This window comes from Neophocaena asiaeorientalis, unplaced genomic scaffold (genome assembly GCF_003031525.2).
Source record: "Neophocaena asiaeorientalis asiaeorientalis breed wild unplaced genomic scaffold, Neophocaena_asiaeorientalis_V1.1 scaffold119, whole genome shotgun sequence".
Lineage (NCBI taxonomy): Eukaryota > Metazoa > Chordata > Mammalia > Artiodactyla > Phocoenidae > Neophocaena > Neophocaena asiaeorientalis.
In genome coordinates, this window is record NW_020175821.1 from 9,943,768 (window position 1) to 9,965,656 (window position 21,889).

A 21,889-nucleotide genomic window follows, 5' to 3' on the forward strand; every position below is an offset into this window, starting at 1 on the left:
AGTTATTAAAATTAAAAAATAATTAAGAAAAAAAAGATTTAAAAAAAAATGGACGGATGGAGCCCTAGGACAAATGGTGGAAGCAAAGCTATACAGTCAAAATCTCAAACAGAAACATACACATACACGCTCACAAAAAGAGGAAAAAGGGAAAAAATCATAAATCTTGCTCTCAACAGCTCCCAGCCCCGCCCGGCCCGGCTGGTGAGCCGACAAGCCTCTCCAGCTGGTGAGTGCTGGTTGGCACCGATCCTCTGTGCGGGAATCTCTCTTTGTCCTCCGCATCCCTGTTGCTGTGCTCTCCTCCGCAGCTCCGAAGCTTTCCCCCTCCGCCACCCGCAGTCTCCACCCGTGAAGGGGCTTCCTAGTGTGTGGGAACCTTTCCTCCTTCACGGCTCCCTCCCACTGGTGCAGGTCCCGTCCCTATCCTTTTGTCTCTGTTTATTCTTTTTTCTTTTGCCCTACCCAGGTACGTGGGGGCGTTTCTTGCCTTTTGGGAGGTCTGAGGTCTTATGCTAGCCTTCAGTAGGTGTTCTGTAGGAGTTGTTCCACATGTAGATGTATTTCTGTTGTATCTGTGGGGAGGAAGTTGATCTCCGCTCCTTACTCTTCCGCCATCTTCCCGGAAGCCCCAGGGCTGACATTTTAAGAGAAAATCTTGGGGATGGTTTAAGTGCCATACCCCCCAAAATTGTTTTTCGCTTGATTGAATGGAACTGATGTTTCTGAATGCATAGCCAGTTGCCATAAAGGTTTCTAATCCTTTAAAATATTGGTAACTTTGCTCATGTTATTGCTTATGATTTCTTACCCTTGCATTTGATAAAATATTAAGTTTAGATAATGAGAATTGCATGCTATAGTGAACTGACAGTTTACCAAATAGTTCATATATATTAGTTTACTGCTGTTAGTTTTTTTTCACTCCTCCATTGTGTAGGTGATGAACATAGGACTCGGAAGAGTTAAGGGATACTTGTTCATTCACTAATTGTTTCCACCCTTACCTAGTTCCAGAAGAATTTCCAGATCTAGAATGTCAGCAAGATGAGTAAAGCTGTAACTTGACTGAGGTCTTCTGACTCTGATTCCACGCTGTTTCCATTGTCCCATGATACAACATTTGCCAAAGAATTTTTCAGCATATGTATCCATGAGCCCTCAACCCACATATTATCAATACATACAGAATGGCTTCTTAAAACCTTCATCTTTTTATCTTGCTTACTGCATCTGTGAGGTAACTTGCTCCTGTGAATCATTGTTATGCATAAGAATCTGAACCCAACAGAAGTCAAAATTTTAACATCAAAAAGTTAACCCAGCCAAAGATCTGGACTCAGGGTTTTCAGGGCAGGTGGTGCAATTTCTCCTCTACGAGCAGTTGGTGTTGGCCAGGTAAACTGCAGGGGACCTCAGGTTTTAGGAAAGAGGAAGCAAGTGTTCTGAAACCCATAAGAATCCTGCTAACTGGTTCGGTGTTACAGGGATTTGCCCAAACTAATTCCAAGTCATATTGTGCTGGAAGTTGTTACAATCTGATCAAAAGATTATATGATAGTGAAGAGGTTAAAAAAAAAAAACCCTCTAATAGTAGCAGCCCACCATACTAAGTCACATTTCTTTTTTAATATCCCAGTCCATCACATTCCCTAGAAAATCTTTTGCCTATTCGTTGGAGGCCAGTGCTTCTTGCACACTACAATTTAAGTAGGGTTTCCTTGAATATAAATCTGTAGCCCCTGAGTTATCCCTCCAGAAGAGGCCAACCAGCTCTTTCTGCTAAATTCTAATTAACAAAATAAAAATCACCTGTCACTTCCCAGCTCAAAGTTGGTGCCTTCCTGACCTCTGTCATTCTCTGAGCGCTTTCTCTATGGAAGGTTTTTTCATAATCTCTCTGCAAAGAAAGCTGCTACCTGTATCAGCTCTGACCCAGTCACTGAATAACCTGAGCCCTAGACCAAAATTCTCCCCCCACCTAAATGCTGCAGCCTTTTCTCATGCTGAGGAGGGGGAAAATGTCTACTGATCGCGACCAAAATAAGTCTTGGGCCCCAACACAAATACACACAAAGTAAGATAACTTAGCAGTAGATATATCTGTGGCACTCAGGCAGTATTTCTAAGCCTCTTTAGATTCTCTCCAAACAGCTTCTCCCTGAGATATACACACACAGATACCTCCTCCATGTTGTCCTTTTTTCAATCTCATCTTCCATCACCCTGCCCCTGCCACATTGTGGAATTTCTAACAGGGCATGTGTGACTTTCCACCTCAGGTGGAGTATCTGTATACCTGTTTATTTTCTTACTGGGACCACACCTTCCTTGTTTCCACATTCAGCTCATCGGCACAAGTCTTTTTGACCTCCAGTGCATGTTAGTCATTTGAGGCTCACAAAGATGAAGAAAACAAGGACCTCACAGACAAAGGAGTGAATATGTGTGGACAGGCAACTCTATATAACATGAGGTCAGATGTGCTATAGTAAAAGTACAGATAAAGGACAGTAGGTGATCAGAGGAGGGGGATTGGAAAAGTGTCCATAAAGAACACAGATGGGTAGATATATAAGGGAGAGGTATTTTTGGTGAAAGGAGCTACTTCAGCAAAGCCCAGAGGCAAAAAAAAATTCATATTCCAAGAGTGGCAATGAGTTGAGATTGGCTGAATTATAAGAGGAGTAGAATAAGGAAGAGTGGAAAGGTTGGGTGGTGTTAGAGCAGAGTGTCTTGAAAAATCCAGCAGTTAAACTATATTCCGTCTTGGAGTGTGACATGTTACTATTCCTGTGTATTTTATACTACTTGGTCTTACAGCTGCTGGGGGGAGGCATTGACATTTACATGGTACCCACTGTGTCCTGAGCATTGTCTTAAGCACTCCGTAAGTATCACCTCATTTAATTCTCACAACGAAAATATGCAGTTGACAGTATTATTCCTATTTTACAGTTGCAGAAACTGAAGTAAAGACAGATTAAATGACTTTCCAGAGTTACACAGGGGTGGCATAAAAATTCAAACCTTTGTCCACCTGAGTCTAATTCCCATCCATATTATTTATATAATAACATTATAGCAATGACTATGAAAGGTTCTTGAGGACTAAATTGTTCTTTTATTCAGTAATAGTGAGGTAGGGACTTCCCTGGCGGTCCAGTGGTTAGGACTCCACACTTCCCCTGACGGGGGCCCGGGTTCGATCCCTGGTCGGGGAACTAAGATGGCGCACGCTGTGCAGTGTGGCATACACACACACACACACACACACACACACACATATAAATAAAATTTTTAAAAAGTAGTGAGGTAGTTATGAGCACAGGACTCTGGAGTTAGGCTGCCTGGTCTTAAATTCTTGCTCTGCCACTCTCACTGTGAGAGTGAACATGTGACCATGTCTCTGTGCCTCAGTTTCTCATTGTTACGATGGACATAGCGTTAATGCTTCCCTAGTTTGGTTGATGCGATGGTTAAATTAGTTAATACATGCAGAGTGCTTTGAAGTGCGCCTGGCACAGAGTGAGCACTAATTTCAAGCATTTTTTGGCTATTAAAATGTTTGTTGATCCCCTGCCATATCTCAGACACTGTATTTAGCACTGGTCAATCTACTTTAGCAAGGTAACCATCCAAAGGACTGCAGCGGGGATACATTGGAGGTATGGGGGCCCATTGGGACATCGCTGCAGTGCCCTAGATGTGAAGTTCTGAGGACTTAAATAAGGGTGGTGTGGTAGGAAGGATAGTGATCCCACAGATGTCCATATCCATGGAACCTATATATATGTTAAATGACAAAGGGAAACTTAATTGCAAAAGGAATTAAGGCTGCTTATCAGCTGGCCTTAAAGTAGGGAAATCTGGATTTCTGGAGTGGACCCAAAGTAATCACAAGGGTCCTTAAAAGTGAAAGAAGGTGGCAGACGAGAGTTAGAGGGTTGGGGACATGAGAAGGGCCTGGCTCAAGTCTCCTGGTGGAAGAGCCCATGAGCCAAGGAATGCCAGAAGCCTCTAGAAGCTAGAAAAAGCAAGGAAATGGATTCTCCCTTAGGGCCTTCAGAAAGAAATGCACCCTGCCACACCATGATTTTAGCCCAGTCTGGGTTTACCCATATCTGGGTCAGACTTCTCAGCTCTAAAACTGTAAGATCGCAAATTGGTATTGTTTTGCCACCAAGTTTGTGCTGATCTGTCACAGCAGGAAAAAAAAAAAAATTAATACAGGTGTTAACAGCAAGAAGTGAGCTCAAGGGGCCAGCCACATTCTAAAAGTAGGGTTGGCATATCTTGACGACCAGTTGGAAATATGAGGAAGAGGAAGGGGTTACGGATGGTCTTTGCATTACTGATGGGACAGGATGGGTGACTGTGTTAACAGACATGGGGGTGGGGGGAGGCAGAGTTTAACTTTTATTTAGCTCCATAGGAGACACAAGAAGATTTTCCACACCTGGTCTCAATCTACTGGCTAGCCCTGCATGGCAGATGAAACAGGCATTGTGAGTCCCAGCTTAGAGATGAGGAAGTAGAGAATCCGAGGCATGCGGTGACTTGCCCACCGATAGATGGCAGAGCAGGGTCGGAACTCATTGTGATCGTGCACTGGCTCCCAGTCCAGAGCGCCACAGAAATCCATGCATGACAGGTGTTCTGCATCTGTTTGATCAGTCGATGTGAGGCCCCCCGCCTCGGAGTAGCTTGCATTCTCGCGATGGAGAAGAGAGTCTGTCAGGAGAGGGAAAAACTACCGTCGACTGAGCACCAGCTTTGTGCCAGGTTCTGTGCTAGAACCTGAGTTTTACCTCATCTGAGTTTATCCCACAGCAAACAGCCAGATATAGTGGCAGGCAGATTCCCATTTTGTACGCTAGGCAGCTAAGCCTGAGAGAAGCAAAATAATTTGGACGAGGTTCTTGCAACATGTGAAAAAGAGGCCAAGATGGGAATCAAGCTCCACATCCAGGGCAGGGATCCTGCCCTTTCAGAACTGTGCAGGGATGCTGGGCGAGGGTGGGAGGGAGTGAAGGGGTGGACAGGGAAGCACAGACATCAAGGACGCATGGCTGGGAGTTTGCCTCACCGTCAGTTTATTCTCCACGGTGAATAAGACATAGAAACTAAAATAAAAGCAATTTGAGTGCTTTCCCAACAGAGTAAAGACAGAGACCTCAGGTCCCTGAGTCCTTTGCTGTCCCATCTGTGCTTCATCTTCATTTCAGAGATTTCCCTCCCTACCACATCAGCAAACATCATCTGTTCTCTCTGTTCTCTTTACCCTGTTGTCATCATCGGTCATTTAATCGCCTGAGTGTTTTTGAGAAAGTGATTATGAGGCTGGTTGACTATTTTAGAAACAACAGGCTAATTATCTCCATATGATGGATGAGACCCCAGGAGGCTGCAGAGATGGGCTGGCAGAACCGGCACCGTGAGCCCCACTGGTGCTTTGCGGGGCTGCCTCTAACGGGAGGGGGTGGCCAGCCAGCTGGGGAAACGGTCCTGGGGATGAAGCTGTCTGCTTCACAAGTGGGGATGCTCTGGCCAAGGTAGAAAACCACTGAGGGAGGGAAACAGATTTAGCAGAAATAGCCAACCGCCACGCGACTGTCCCCATATGGTGTGCCCTGAGAGCCAAGGTCCAGGGCAGCCAGGCCAGCGAGACTGGGCAGTTTGTAGGGTCCAGTTGTGCAGAGAGGTGAGAGGCTCTGTCTCCTGTACAGCACTCACTCCCCCACTGCCTCAGCAGACCCCCTATTTACAAGATCCTTGGTTCGTTTATTAAATTGAAGTGCTTCTTTGCCAACATAAAAGATAAAGTGGGGGGCTTCCCTGGTGGTGCAGTGGTTGAGAGTCCACCTGCCGATGCAGGGGACACGGGTTCGTGCCCCGGTCCGGGAAGATCCCACATGCCGCGGAGCGGCTGGGCCCGTGAGCCATGGCCGCTGAGCCTGCGCGTCCGGAGCCTGTGCTATGCAATGGGAGAGGCCACAACAGTGAGGCCCGCGTACCACAGAAATAAATAAATAAATAAAATAAAAAATAAAGTGAGGATTAGTCTAACAACGGCCATCCGTGTTGGAGAAACTCAGTTCCCACCACATCTGTCTTTTCTGTTCTTACATGGTGGTCATGAGGGTTAAGTAATAATTCAAATACAGCATTTAGCACAGAGTCTGACACACAGGAAGTTCTTAGTAAATATTGGCTACTACTGTTGTGAGAAGTAGAATGTTCTAGCAAGCAGCCTGAACTTTTATCCTTATTCCCCAGCCAAGGAAGCCCGTAGAGAAGGAAACAAGTATTCATGTCCCAAAATTAAATGGAGAGCTGAGATGAACGAGAGCTGGGTGCTTTCTTAGACGTTCAGCTGCCTGCTGCAGAGCCGGGCGGTGGGGCGCTTGCGCATCACATGTCTCTGGGGGTCTGACAGCCAGTGCCTGTTCATTGGGCCCCGTCGTAAACAGAGCGGTTCTTTCTTAGAACAACAATGTCCAGTTGTCTTTGCAGGCTTTGCCTTTCAGGTTTTCAGGGCCTTGTAACCTTGTTCTCAGTGATCTCAATAGCATCCTTGTTCTACTGAAATGAGGCAAAAGTGGCACCATGTGCACAGCCCGAGACAGAGAGGCACCGGGCAAGTTCAGAGAAATGAGCACGATGAATTTTCCAAATCTCCTTGGAGTGGATGGATTTGACTTTCTCCCTGACCTTCTCTGCTCAGAAGTCTAGGGATTTGGATACTTTGTAACACAGACCAGACTTTCAGCCCCGAGGAAGCTCTGGAGCTCAGAGCACAGAGGGCATGAGACTTTCCCCAGTAAATCTTCCCACTAAATCTGGAGAGTGTTATTGTGCCGTCTGACCCCTGACATAGGAAGGGCTCTTTCTGCTCCAGCAATCAGGACGGTCATCAGAAAGGCCATCATGTTTCCACAGCTCATCTCCTCAATGTAAGTGATTAGCGGTGTGCAGTGATGCTTTGATAATGACCACTTCCTCACCATGGTCAGTAACTGCTGGCATTTTAAGATTTTACTTCCTCAATCTCAGGTTTCACTATTAGTAAGAGCAAGCTGGGTAGCATTAAAAAGCAGTGGTAGGGCTTCCCTGGTGGCGCAGTGGTTGAGAGTCCACCTGCCGATGCAGGGGACACAGGTTCGTGCCCCGGTCTGGGAAGATCCCACATGCCGCGGAGCGGCTGGGCCCGTGAGCCATGGCCGCTGAGCCTGCACGTCCGGAGCCTGTGCTCCGCAACGGGAGAGACCACAACAGTGAGAGGCCCGCATACCGCAAAAAAAAAAAAAAAAAAAAAAGAGCAGTGGTAAAATTCTTGGTGCTCATCAGTTTTACCCAATGAAGCCACAGGCATTCATTTACCATTTTAATAAATTAGAACAACACTTTCAAGAGCTCAGTGGGTTGGATAGACACAGAATCATAGAATATAAAGCCACAAGTGACTTGACTCCATAGAAGTGAACAGAGACACAGAGAGGTAAAGCATCTTGACCAAAGTCACACAGGCAGAGCAGGAACAAAGTACCCCGCACTCTTGTCACTAGGCCACACTCCCATTCATTTTCTTCAACATGGATTTTGTATTGTTCACTTCATTTTATTGGTGAAGAGTCCAAGGCTCTGAGAGAGTAGCTAATGTGCCCAGCTAGAGTCAGTTAGAAAAAGAGCTAAAGCTTTATGATTTTCAGGATTTATTTCTGAATCCATTTTGGAGTTTATTAAGAGACCATCTAAGCAGTATAATATAAATTTAAAGCATTAATAAAGATAACTATTTTTCTGAATTTTATGAAGCTGTTGAGACTAAGCAACGCTAAGATGGTAAAGTAGATGGGTTTAGATTCTAGCAGGCAAGGTTTGAATCCCTGCTCGCTCATTTACTACTTATGACGTTAGGCAAATTTCTGTAACTTCTGTATGTTTCAGTTTTCTTCTCTATAAAAAAGAGAATAATAATTCCTACTTCACGGGGTAAGGGAAGGGAATATAAGAATTCGCTAAAGCGGTGCTCAGTTTAATGTTCTGATACTTAGAAGTTGGCATCCCTCTCAGCTTCTGAAGTGAATATACAAAGCACAGGTCATACGTAAGAACTTCATCTCCACAATTATCATCTCAGATGCTTTCATCAAAAAAGAACAGAAAGCCCAATTCAGGTAGAGTAGCTGACAAGGGACTTTTTTGACTGGCGTATCTGGAGGTTTAGAGATGGAGCCAGGCCCTGGTTGAGTTAACCCCTTGGCTCTGCTCACGTCCCCAGCCAGCATGGCGGCTGTAGTTCTGGGCCTTACATCCATGCATTACAGTGTCCAAGGGAAAAGCAAGAAAGTTTCTTCTGCCCTGATATGCGGGGCAAGGATCCTGAGGTCACCTTCGATTGGAGAACCCGATCGTGGGTCAACTTATGAACCGATGCGTGTGACCTAGAAAATAACATGTGCTGGTGACTTAGTCAACAGAGCCACCTTTGTAGTGGTGTTGGGTCCTTTCACAGAGGAACATGGGCCGTAAGGCAGAGAGGCAGATATCGGTACAAAAGCAGAGTTCTGTTAAGAAGGAAGGATGGTCAAATGGTTGCTGGCTCATTGTCAGGAATATTCATTATGCCATGATGGTCATCACCTACAGCATCTTTCATATACTCAGCGGGTAGTGTTGAGATGTAGGCATTTCTACCCTTGATGTTCAGAGGGGGAGTAGAGGCCAAAAAGCTGTGTTACGGGAACTAGAGAATGTGCTGTCTGTGATGTGTATACATGATCTAATGGGCCATAGCGGTTCTACGGTAGGTACTTTCTGCGTTTGATGTTGTTCTCGTTTGACACAAGCTCTGGGCCAGATCCAGAGAGACTTTGCTTTTGTCAGCAACCCTGTCATTTATTTACTCCAGTTGCCTCATAAAAAATTTAGAAAACCGGCTCTCTCTCAGGTCCCAATGTCTGTAGTACTTGCTCACTGAGATGCTCCAGTCTGATTTGGAGCTTCAGGAGAACAGTCAGATATCCTCAACCCAGGACTTCCTATCCATGGAACTATATTAGTTTCCTACTGCTGGTGTAGCAAATTACCACAAACTTGGTGGCTTAAAACAACACAGATTTGTTAGCACCCAGCTGTGGAGGTCACAAGTCTAAAACGGGTTAGTAACATTGCAGTCCTCTGGAGAGAATCCACTCTTGCCTTTCCCAACTTCAAAAGTCCTCCTGCATTTTTTGACTGGTGGCCCCTCCAGCAGAGGTACCGGTCCAACCTCTGCTTCTGTCATCACAAGTCCTTCTCGGACTCTAACCCTCCTGCCTCCCTCTTAAAAGGACACTTGTGATTGCATTGAGCCCACCCAGATAACCCGGGATAATCTTCCCATCTCAAGATCCTTAACTTAAACACATCTGCAAAGTATCTTTGCCATGTAAGGTAACATATTCACGGGTTCTGAGAATTTAGAACTGAACATCTTGGCGGGGGTGTAGAGGGGCATTATTCACCCTACCCCAGGGAGGAAGAAAGCAGAGGTCAAAATACACTTGTTCTTTCTACTCGGAATTGATCTACCAACTGTTACGCCTCCAGAGCATTTGCAGCATGCCACAAGCTGACTTTTTAATCACCTAGAATTTAAAAATAAGTGTACGTAATTTAGAGACAGATAATTATTTTTCTTTTCCCATTGTAAGTGTGAGCATTATAAATTGCTTTCTTAAGTTTAAACTAAGGGCAGTGCCGTTTTGTTTGCGCCCTCTCCACAATGTAATTGGGAACACTTTTTCTTCCAAACTGACCCAGATTTAAGAGCACACTCAAAGAAATGTAACACCAGCATAGGTTTGGAATCTGTAAGCTGCAGGGATTTGCTTTGCCAGTGGCCAACATCTGCTCTCTGATAGTAAGCACGCACTTCATTGTTTGATGGCCACTTGGACTGTGGTCTAAATTTAGAGATGAAAAGATGCTTTTCAGACCTCTGAAGCCTAAAAATTTAAACCTGCACCGTGAGAATAAATGGCCTTTTTCTTATTGTAGTTGGCATGGCAAAGCTGGTAATTTGACCATTTAGAAAAGCGTTATACCACGTATGATGGGTGACTCCCTAGAGAATTTGTTTGCTAGGTTCACAGAATGGTTGGGCTTGAGGTTCTGAGGTCCAATAGGAGGTTACAAAGTGACAAGAGGAAGGAAATAAACAACTTACCAACAAATGACTACCTGGGCTCCCAAACCGGTGTACTAAGTAAGGCTAGCTCTAATTTGAAGATAGTCGAATCCTTTCTTCTTATGCGGAATGTCTGACTAGTCGAGAAATTAAGTAGTGAAGTAGCAGTTTTTCTTTTAAACTACCTTTCAGTCTTCAAGTCTCCCTAAACGATACAGTGCCTTAGAAATATTTCCACTCTGAGTTAGCCTGAGCAATCATTTAAAATGCGGTTTCTAGATCATATACTTGATATAATTGCCTAGATTTGACTATCCCTAATTAGACTAATTACAAAAGTAAGGTGTGAGTCAGAATGTTAATAATTTCATAAGCGAAGCTGTTTATAGTCATCAAGGAAACCACACGTACACGTCTAGCATCCCAAAGGTGTTCTGTTTCATAGGATTTTTTCTCTCTCAACAGAAAAACAAGGGCTTGGTTACATATCTTTCTTTCTTTTTCGTTTTTGAAAAGAGCACGTTAGCTTTTTCAAAATCCCATGAGCTGAACCATCCAGTTCACTTGACAAGGCCTTCTTGGAACAGGTAAATCGGTGGATAAAAATCCTAGCATTGCAACCAAGACTGGGGAAGCAATTTTATCACATGGGGTGGAGGTTCTGAGTGGAGCAATTAGACGTGTGTGCACATTATGAGAAAGTAACAGGGGCCAGAACATGATGGCAAACAGTAGATTGACCTCTCCACCTCACCTTTACCTTATTCCCGGAGCCTCGCCCCCTTCAGGAGATGTATTTCTTTTCTTTTCTTTGTAGGTTTAGCAATTTTTTTCCCATTGATTAACTATGTTGTGTTAGTTTCAGGTGTACAACAAAGTGATTCAGTTATACATACACAAGTATCTATGCTTTTTCAGATTCTTTTCCCATATAGGTTATTACAGAATATTGAGTTGAGTTCCCTGTGCTATACAGTAGGACCTTGTTGGTTATATATTTTAAATATAGCAATGTGTACGTGTCAATCTCAAACTCCCAATCTACCCGTCCCCCCCGCCCCGTTCCCGTAACCATAAATTCGTTCTCTAAGTACAGAAACAGACTCACAGACATAGAGATGTGTTTCTTATGAACACCAGAGTGTCTTTAGTCATTAAAGGGCAGCATTTCCAAAGATGAATTTAGAAAAACAGCAGAAATGAAATCAATATTTAGTTGTATCTGTCTCTGCTTAAGAAAGAGATTCAAATGTATCTCGAGAATCGCCTCCGTTTGCTTTGTTGAAAATCCTTCCAAAATTGTCAGCACTCTCCCCTTGATACCAGAAAAAAATAATAAGTGTTTACTATGTGAACTACTTGTGTGAATCATATTTTGAAGGGAAATGGCATTCCAAACCATTGGAATGTCTTTTCTCTCAGACCGTTTTGTATCTCCCTTGGAGGGACCCTCTTAACTTCATGATAGAACTTTTTCCTCCCTTCTTCTTTAGTCTCCATGTAACGTGGACCTATTCTAGAAACATAAAGAACTTTAGATAAAGGACTCGTTAGGGAAAATGGAAGAAGGGAAGATCTGATCATTTCTCTGATTTCTTTTGGGTATATGTATCACAATGGAAGTTGTACCTTCTTATAAGTTGTCTTATTTCTAAATGTCTTAGGCAACACAGTTTCGCCCATTATTTTACACTTTATTTCTTCTTCACGTGTATGTACTTAGCTTTCCCAGCTAGGCTGCTTTGGGTAATTACTGTGTCTTGAACTAGTTTCATATAGATTTCTTTACTCAAAATTGGGCACATAACAGAAATTATCGTTCTATTATTAATAAGCTTATTTAGGAGGGACACAACTGGAGGTAATTCAGCTACTAAGATGAGGAGAGGCAGAAACAGGTGAGTGACGTCTGTCCTGAGGCCTAGATATACATGGCCTCCAGAGCAAAGCCTTCTGGAATTGACAGCCCTGGTTTCCAGCGTTAATGAGAGTGAAGTCTTTGCTGAAAGGTAAGCTAATATCGGGGGCAGAGGTTTAATGCCGCCCCCTGCAGCCTGAAGCCCACCTTTTCTCTGTGCACCCCATTGTACTGGCCGCAGACAGGCTGCAAAAGGCCCAGCAACCTCCGTATCAAAGATACCCGGCCCCCTCCTCGCCCCCAAGGTGACTGATCTTCAACCCAAATGGAAGAGGGAAGCATTTAGGGCCCTTCAAGCTGGCGGGAAGCCCTTCGGTGATGAATGAGTAACGGCTGGGCCCCTTGCCGACTGCCGGGATTCAACTTTCGAGATAATGATTCTTTAATCTTCACTTTAATTCTCAATGTGAGCTGTCTTACTCTTTCTATACTCTCATTTAATCTACCTCCTATCCAGAAACAAACAGAGAAAGCTTCCTAAGCTGCACTTTTCAAGGTTCAGGTCTCAGCCACTTGATTAGAATCACATAGCCTAATGGAACAGGGTTTCATCTTAGCTGTAGGGAAAGCTTTGCTTTCCAATCACAGCCATCACCTAACATAGGCCTTTTATAGAGACCACTGATTCTCTAAATTTTGGTCTTGAGACCCCTTTATGCTCTTAAAAATGACCAAGGATCCCCAAATGCTTTAGTTTATGAGGATTATATCTATCACGTTAACACATTTAAAACTGAATTAGAATTAGAATTGTTTTAAATTCTAATTTATTATCCGTTTTATGGGAAAATGATTATTTGTTAATTCCTTTAAAAATAATAAACCCAATTATGCTTAGTGAAATAAGTCAGAGAAAGACAAATACAGTGTATTATCACTTATATGTGGAATCTAAAAACTAAAACAAACAAATGAATATAGCAAAACAGAAACAAACTGACAGATACAGAGAACAAACTAGTGGCTACCAGTGGGGAGAGGGAAGAGAGGAGGGGCAAGATAGGGTAGGGGATTAAGAGGTACAAACTACTATGATAAAATACATAAGCTGCAAGGATATATTGTACAGCACAGGGAATATAGCCACTATCTTTTTTTTTTAATGATGGGGGTTTTTTTGTTATTTATTTATTAGTTTTCGGCTGCGTTGGGTCTTCGCTGCTGCGTGCGGGCTTTCTCTAGTTGCGGCGAGCAGAGGCTACTCTTCGTTGCAGTGTGCAGGCTTCTCATTGTGGTGGCTTATCTTGTTGCAGAGCACGGGCTCTAGGTGCACGGGCTTCAGTAGTTGTGGCTCATGGGCTCTAGAGTGCAGGCTCAGTAGTTGTGGTGCACGGGCTTAGTTGCTCCACGGCATGTGGAATCTTCCCGGAGCAGGGCTCGAACTCATGTCCCCTGCCTTGGCAGGCGGATTCTTAACACTGTGCCACCAGGGAAGCCCACCAATATCTTAGAATAACTTTAAATGGAGTATAATCTATAGAAATATTGAATCACTGTGTTTTACACCTGAAACTAATATAAATCAACTGTACTTCAATAAATAAATTAATAAATAGTAAACCCATTACATGTTACATAAATAACATACTTCTATGAAAAACAACTGAATTTTTAAAAATTAAAAAAATGATGAGTGACGTTGTTTTGCATTTTTATAAATCTGTGTCTGACTTAGAAGATAGCTAGATTCTGTTTTTGTTTTTTTGAATTCTTATATCTGGTTGAAGAATTGGCCTCAAACAGATATATAGTTGCAAAGGGAAGGAGTATTTTTAGTAGCCTTTTCAGTTAATTGTGGATATTCTCTGATACTATGTCAAAACTCAGCAAGTAATAGTTCCTCAAAAGTTAATTTGCTATGTGGGATCTGAAATCATATTAAAGAAATTTTTGTATTTGGTTACCTAACAATCCATTGGTCTATCTTGCATGTTAAATGGATTCTTTTACCCATGATGCTTTTGTAACATCATGCATTGACCTTTGGGAAATTATTGGTTCACTGAGTTCTACAGAGCTTTCAAATGTTGACACATTTTATTATAAAATATTTTTAAATCATTCATTAATATCAACAACTTCATCAGAAAAGTCTTTAAGTGCTGGGAAGCTGTCAAATTCACAGTGGCAGATAAACATTTTGCAAAATTCTAGTTTTCACTTGAAAGCTCAAATGATAAACTTGGCCATAGGTACTATCAGTTGTTTTCCTTCAAGTGACAGGCTTCTTTCATTTTTAAGAAAATATTTCTCTGTTACTCAAGAGAGTATTATGGTTAATACTCAAACTATTAACCATAGTTTGTCGTTCTTTTAATTAAGATGTCATTCCATGAAATAAGCACCTAGTTTAGCTCATAACAATGACGACAATTGCACACGTGTTTTTCCTCAGGAAAACCACTGACCTTTGTACCACAGAAGTGCTTTAGGCATGCTTCCCATTTTGTCAGACCGGATATTGAAAGGATGTATACTCAAGAGTTTATTGTTAATAAAATTAATAATCTTTATAGTTCACTCAGAACATTCTTATGAGACACTGGGCGCTGTTTCAGGGATGCGGCAGTAAAGCGTAGAGTTTGGTGCTGCTGCCTTGACTTGTGCTATGTCCCCAGCAGTTTTACTCACTGTTGCTTTTGCACCATCAGTGTTGCTATCCACACAATTAAAAAGGCCAACGACATCTTAGAATTATTATGAAAATACAGTAGGCCTTGCAAACTGCCTGAGGGGTCTTGGAGATCCCAGGGGTCTGTGGATCACATTTTTATAGCTACTGGCATAGATAGCATAATAGTTAACCCTTTATTAAGCCCATGGTATATGCCAGACATGGTTATGTGCATTAATTATTTTAATCCCCAGATGTACAGATACATGGAGAGCCTACCACGTTCTAGAAAATGTATTGAGCTTCCCTGGTGGCGTAGTGGTTGAGAGTCCGCCTGCCAATGCAGGGGACACGGGTTCGAGCCCTGGTCCGAGAAGATCCCACATGCCGCGGAGCAAATAGGCCTGTGTGCCACAACTACTGAGCCTGCACTCTAGAGCCCGCGAGCCACAACTACTGAAGCCCGCTCGCCTAGAGCCCGTGCTCCGCAACAAGAGAAGCCACCGCAGTGAGAAGCCCACGCACCGTAATGAAGAGTAGCCCCCGCTCACCGCAACTAGAGAAAGCCCATGCGCAGCAACAAAGACCCAAAACTAAATAAATTTATTTTATAAAATAGAAAAGAAAAGAAAATGTATTCTTTTTAACCTTTCTACCCTGGTTACGCTTCTCTGATGCTGGCTCGTGGGAGCTAATTAAAATCTGAGGAATTGTCAACAGCATTGCTGCCAGGGGTATAACGCTCCATTTTCTCAGTCCCAGAAGTGTTTAGGCCTTTAGAAATTCATGATTCAGTCTACGTTTGCTTGGTGGGTGCTAGGTCTCTAGCATACGTCAGGCCACAAAGTATGCTTCTCAGGGTTCTTAAGAATGTTTCCTCCCACCCCCCAATTTGTTTTCTTCTCATAGTTATTCTTTCTCTCACTTTCTGGACCTTGGTCTCACCATTTGAAGCCCTGTCCAACAAGAATGGCCTTAAATGTCATGCCTTGGGCTGAATTACATCTGCCCATCAATACACAATGATGAGTTGCTCTTTCTGTCAGGATCTTGGGGTCACATTTTTTTAACTGAGCGTTAGCTTGGTCACACACAGATAATTGTTTATCCTGTTGTCTCATACGTGCCTTGAAGGCTGGCCTGGATGAAGAACCTGTGGGGCGTTTCCTGCTCCACCCTTTTGGGTTAAAGAGCTGTTTCCCAGAAACGGACTCACAGACATAGAGAACAGACTTGTGGTTGTCATGGAGGGTTGGGGGGGAGGGTGTGATGGATTGGGGGTTTGGGATTAGCAGATACAGACTATTACATAGAGAATGGATAACGGCAAGATCCTACTGTATAGCACAGGGAACTATACTCAGTGTCCTGTGATAAACCATAATGGAAAATAAAACTTTAAAAAAAGACTGTGGGGCTTCCCTGGTGGCGCAGTGGTTGAGAGTCCGCCTGCCGATGCAGGGGACACGGGTTCGTGCCCCGGTCCGGGAGGATCCCACATGCCGTGGAGCGGCTGCGCCCGTGAGCTGTGGCCGCTGGGCCTGCGCGTACGGAGCCCGCAACGGGAGAGGCCACAACGGTGAGGGGCCCGCATACCACAAAAAAGAAAAAAAAAAAAAAAAAGACTGTATATACATATACGTGTGTGTATACATGTATATATATATGTATAACTGAATCACTTTGCTGTATAGCAGAAATTAACACAACATTGTAAATCAACTATATTAAAATAAAATCTTGCCCTTTCAAAAAAAAAAAAAAGCTGTTTCCTTTCCCATTTGCCCTCTCATGAGATGCTTTGCTGGCAATGTTTCGTTCTCTGGGCTACAAATGTTGATTTGGATTGATAAGTCATGGTGGCTAAGAGCAAGTGCAAATCCTGAATTAATCTGAAAGCCAGGCTAAGGGAAAGCTAATATTTGCTTGGTTTCATTATGACTCTGTAAAATTCCCTGTTGGAATGGCCCTTGAGCTGATTAACAACTCTGTCGGTTGCTTTTCAAGTGTGGCGGGGACTGTGGTGATGTGTGTTATCTCTGCAAAGTATGTGGTTGTATGTATTGAGAAGTGTAATTCTTTCAGGCCAAATTCAGGCTTAAGAGGGAAATGTGCATACAGGACTAGGACTAGATAAGATTACGTTGCATCCAAGAGTGTCTATGGTTTTGTCCTGCTTTTATTCCTTAGTGCGGCTATTAGGTAGGAGAAACAGGAACTTTTACATTGGGCTACTGGGGAAACAAGTTCCTGAGAGGAGCCCAGGCTTAGACCATAAACAACTTTTCTCTCTCAGAGAGTACAGATATTATCTAACCTAACAGATATTAGTCAGCAGTCCCTGCCTAGTGAGATCTCTTAGGAACATCTTTTAACTGTGCTTCTCTCTGCCTTGGGTATCCTTTTTTAAGTTTTTCAGCTTACATCTCCTATCTGAACCTAAAACACCCACAGGGTTGATTGACACAGCGGTAAATTAAATTAATCCATTACATCTCGATCTCTTCTGCAGCTTTGGTAATGAAGTTCTATTTTTATATCCTTATGATGAGCCATTACTGTATGTAGAGCAGGTATCTGCCATATTTAGTGATATGGAGTAGAAAACTAGACTGTTAAAGATGGGGCACAGGCTACCGAGAGCACCCATCTGAGCTTATTCCCAGTCATTTCACTGATAGACTATGTGACCTTCATCATCCCCTGAGCGCTGCCTTTATCACTGGGTCTGAATTAACGATCTTGGTGCCATCCATACCTTGCAGGAGTGTGACGGGCAGAGCTGGACTTGGATGAAATTATAAGAGCAGCATTTCTAACTTCTGTTATGGTGTCTTCTGGAAATGTGTATGACATGGAGAGGGTTGAGCAGTGCCTTCCCAGACATTCTGGCAGGGCCCCCTATCACTCTGTCCTTCTGCACAGATCTGCCTCTCTCTTTTGGTCATCTTCCCCCACCAGTGCCCATCAGCACTTCTCAGGGGCTATTCAGTTCAACCTCTGAAGGTCCCAGTGCTGGTTTGAGTCCCACTTCAGCCGTCTTTCCTTTACTTGTGCAGCCAGTGGTGTTTCTGTGCAACCAGCATGAGCCCTGATAAATTTTGAATTCAGAGTCATACTGGTTTCTCTCTTGATGCTTGTGAAATTAGTCCCTGGCATAATGTCAGCTGACTCCTGCCAAAGATCCAGGACAGGGCTTCCCTGGTGGCACAGTGGTTGAGAGTCCACCTGCCGATGCAGGGGACACGGGTTCGTGCCCCAGTCCGGGAAGATCCCACGTGCCGCGGAGCGGCTGGGCCCGTGAGCCATGGCCGCTGAGCCTGCACGTCCGGAGCCTGTGCTCCGCAACAGAAGAGGCCACAACAGTGAGAGGCCCGCGTACCTAAAAAAAAAGTTCAGCAGGTGATGGTCAGATGTCCAGTGTTGCAAAGTCTTTGGACCTAAAAGAGTGTTGTCAGTCTACTTCTCTCCATCCCCTAATGTATTTTTATGTTTGTGTCAACTCAAATATATTTTAGTTCTTGAGTCAATGGCATGGCTTACTCAGTTCGTGGTACGTGGTATCTTTAGGACACTTGGAGAATAGCATTTATGGTAGAGAAATCCCAGCACTTAATAGTGCTTTACTCTAAAGAGGCAGTGACCAATGTCTTCTTAATGTTTTCATCCATCCAGAATCACTCACTCCCCACTCTATCCCGTGGCGCTTGCATCCATGTTAGTGCGTATTACATTATATTATAAAATAAAGATAAAATGTAACTTTTAAGTCAAAATGAAAATGTAAAGAACCAGCTTGTGAGCACCCTGAAGGCAAGAAGGCGTCTTATTTCGTCTTCTACATCCAGCATCATTCAAACGTCATTTAATGTCATTTAATCCAAATAGAATATTTAGGTTTCTCAATTCAAAGTGGAGATAGTCTTTTCTTATAGTACGGCTCACGGCCCTGCCTTTTGGTAATATGTTCTACTTCTCTACCTGCCATACCCCACCCTTAAAAAAAGAATTTTTTAACCCTTCCCACCTGATGATGTGTGTTATCACTGAATGACGTGGCGGAAGTATGCAGCTCTCCTGAGCCTTGACAGCCTCAGTACTGGTCCTTCCTCTTGTCCTTCTAGCGACACTGAAGGAGCTCATCTCACAGACCATGATCTGCTGGGCCCAGGAGGACCAGATCCAGGATGCAGAGCTGGTTCGGATGATGTTCAACCTCCTGCGGAGGCAGTACGACAGCATCGGGGAGCTGCTGCAGGCGCTGCGGAAGACCTACACCATCAGCCAGGCCTCCGTGAGCGACACCGTCAGCCTGCTGGCTGCCCTGGGCCAGATTCGCTGCCTGCTTAGTGTCCGGATGGGCAAGGAGGAGGAGCTGCTCATGATCAACGGGCTGGGGTAGGTCATTCCCATCAAGGGCAGGTTCTCCAAGAAGCTTCCGGTGGGAGGGCTTCCCTGGTGGCGCAGTGGTTGAGAGTCAGCCTGCCGATGCGGGGAATGCGGGTTCGTGCCCCGGTCCGGGAAGATCCCACATGCTGCGGAGCAGCTGGGCCTGTGAGCCATGGCCGCTGAGCCTGCGCGTCCGGAGCCTGTGCTCCAGAACAGGAGAAGCCACAACAGTGAGAGGCCCGCGTACCGCAAAAAAAAGAAGCTTCCAGTGGGAAAACTGGTTCAACTTGCTATATGGCAGTTCTGGAATCAAATCACATAAAACCTACGTGTGCCCCCATCCTGACTTCATTCCTCATGGGATTATGTGCTCGTTAAATCAGTCACCTTCGATAACCTGAGAGACCAGACAGTGGGCTATTAGGGATGAAGGGGCATGGCCAGAAGAAGTGGGGAGGAATCTTGGAGAAAAGCAGATATTTAGTTTGAATCTGATAAAAGTAGCCCCAGGGAGGCAATGAAAAAATCCAAAGGAAGGGGCAGTGTGTTCAACTCCACAAGAGAGAAACGTTTTGAGCGCTTGAGTTTTTGACTGGAGATCTTCTGAGACTTCCCTCTGAAAAATTACAGCCTAATTCCTCTCTTTTTTCAGGACTAATGTGGAGTCATTTTCTTCAGTTCTTTGAGACACCTTTCCCCGTGACAGTAGCTCGTGGCTCTTCCTTAGAAGCCACGTCACCAGAAAGATTGCATTTTATTTATTTGTTTATTTTTATTTTCATCATTTAAAAATTAATTTATTTTATACAGTTTTTAAAGGTTACTTTTCATTTACAGTTATTACAAAATATTGGCTAAATTCCCCGTGTTGTACAATACATCCTTGAGCCTGTCTCACACCCAACAGTTTGTACCTCCCACTGCCCCACCCCTATGTTTCCCCTCCCCATCTCCCCACTGGTAACCACTAATTTGGTTTCTATATCTGTGGGTCTGCTTCTTTTTTGTTGTATTCACTAGTTTGTTATATTTTTTAGATTCTACATATAAGTGATATCATACAGTATTTGTCTTTCTTTGTCAGATTTATATCACTTAGCGTAATGCCCCCCAAGTCCATCCACGTTCCTGCAAATAGCAAATGTTCATTCTTTTTTATGGCTGAGTAGTATTCCATTGTATATATATACCACAAGCAAGATCACATTTTAGACATCAAAAAGATTTCCTTTAATTAGGTAGCATAGTTCCCTTTTGCAGATGAGAAAACTGAAGCCCCACAAGGTTCACTGACCAGCCCAGTTTTACTTGATTAAAATCAAGCACTAGAGCTACAGCCTTCCTGCTGCTGGATGTTCCATCCTACCACCCACGAGCCTGCAAAGTAAAGGAGCATCACTGAGCCCCAGAACAGGGACTCTGAGGACACCTGCTGGGAGTCGGGGGAAGATGCATGCATTTTTTAAACTCATTTCCAAAGAGGAATCTTATAATAGAGATGAAGAGACTTCTGTGGAAAGAGAAAAAAGCCACAGAATTAGCCTCTCCTCCAGCCCTTGCAGTAGACACAGCTGCGCTAAAAACTGATTGTGTCTCCTCTTAACAGCTGCAACCCTTGGGGGAATGGGTATGGGCAGAGAGTAACCACCTGCAAGGGATTCCACAGCCCGGTCGCAGGCTGCTTCTGTGTTTTAATTTGCCTGCAGCTTTATCATGTGAATTTATGTTGAATGACTTAAAAATACAATTCCTTTTATGTTTCACTGTTGATCATTTCATTGATTTTTTAGCACTGCTGTCCAAAAATGTCATTGGTACCTAATACACAATTGCCTTAAGGAAAGGGTACAGCCCTACCATTTGGATAACTGAAGTACATAGAGACATAGATATAAGGACAAGAGAACAGAAAGTAGAAGACCCTTAGCACACAGAGGAAGAGAAATCCAGTGATTTGAGCTGTCTCAAAACTATTACAAGCAAAAAAAGCAAGGGACAACTGTTTAATGTCACTAGAAGGAAATATTTCAAAGAAAGAGAGCACTTAGTAGAAATAAAGGAGCACAAAATATTCCTTTCAGCTAAAGAAAGGCCCTCCATGTATATTCTCACCAACCTAGTGCCTTCTTAGCATCTTTCCAGCACGTCACATGTACATTACTTCACCCCGAGTATGTTTGTGCCTTTGTGTGTTCTTGCCCCTGAATTGTCGTAGCATTGAAATAAGCAAGGGCTGACCTCTCTCTCTGATTACCCTAGAGACATAATGAACAACAAGGTGTTTTACCAGCACCCCAACCTCATGCGAGTCCTCGGCATGCACGAGACAGTCATGGAGGTGATGGTGAACGTGCTGGGTGCAGAGAAATCTCAGGTAATGCTCTGAGGAGAATTTAACCAGAACTTGACCCCTGGGCAGGGACACGTGAGGTGACCTCTTCACAGCCACATGGCTGGTGCCAACTGCCTAGTGACTCTTCCCAAGGAGGGGGCGGGGATGAGCACACAGCCAGGAAGGAGCCATGAGATGGGGTCCAGCCAGTGTAGGAGTTCTTCTCGCTCATTCCACTGGGCTACTTAGTCTCCTTCCCATCCTCTGCAGCCCTGCTCCTTCGGAGATGGAATGCCTCTGGCTCCACTTAGGAGCCTGCTGTGTTTGGTGCTGTGTCAGGAGAAGGCTGTTCTAAAGGAGAACACGATTTTAATAACGATCCTGGCAGTGTTCCCACCCGAGTATGCGTGTTTCCTCTCTGAGCCAAGTTCCTGACGATGCTGGAATTCCTGGCCCCCTCCC

At 44.0% G+C, this 21,889-nt stretch overlaps 1 protein-coding gene across 1 annotated transcript in view; it reads left to right on the forward strand.

The window, feature by feature from the left end:
• Window positions 1-21,889, forward strand: part of RYR3 (ryanodine receptor 3) — a 381,491-nt gene that overhangs the window by 217,219 nt on the left and 142,383 nt on the right. Inside the window, exons 39-40 of the mRNA XM_024732458.1 lie at window positions 18,831-19,104; window positions 21,355-21,469. Of these exons, the coding sequence (XP_024588226.1) occupies window positions 18,831-19,104; window positions 21,355-21,469 (389 nt within the window). The remainder of the gene's footprint in view (window positions 1-18,830; window positions 19,105-21,354; window positions 21,470-21,889) is intronic.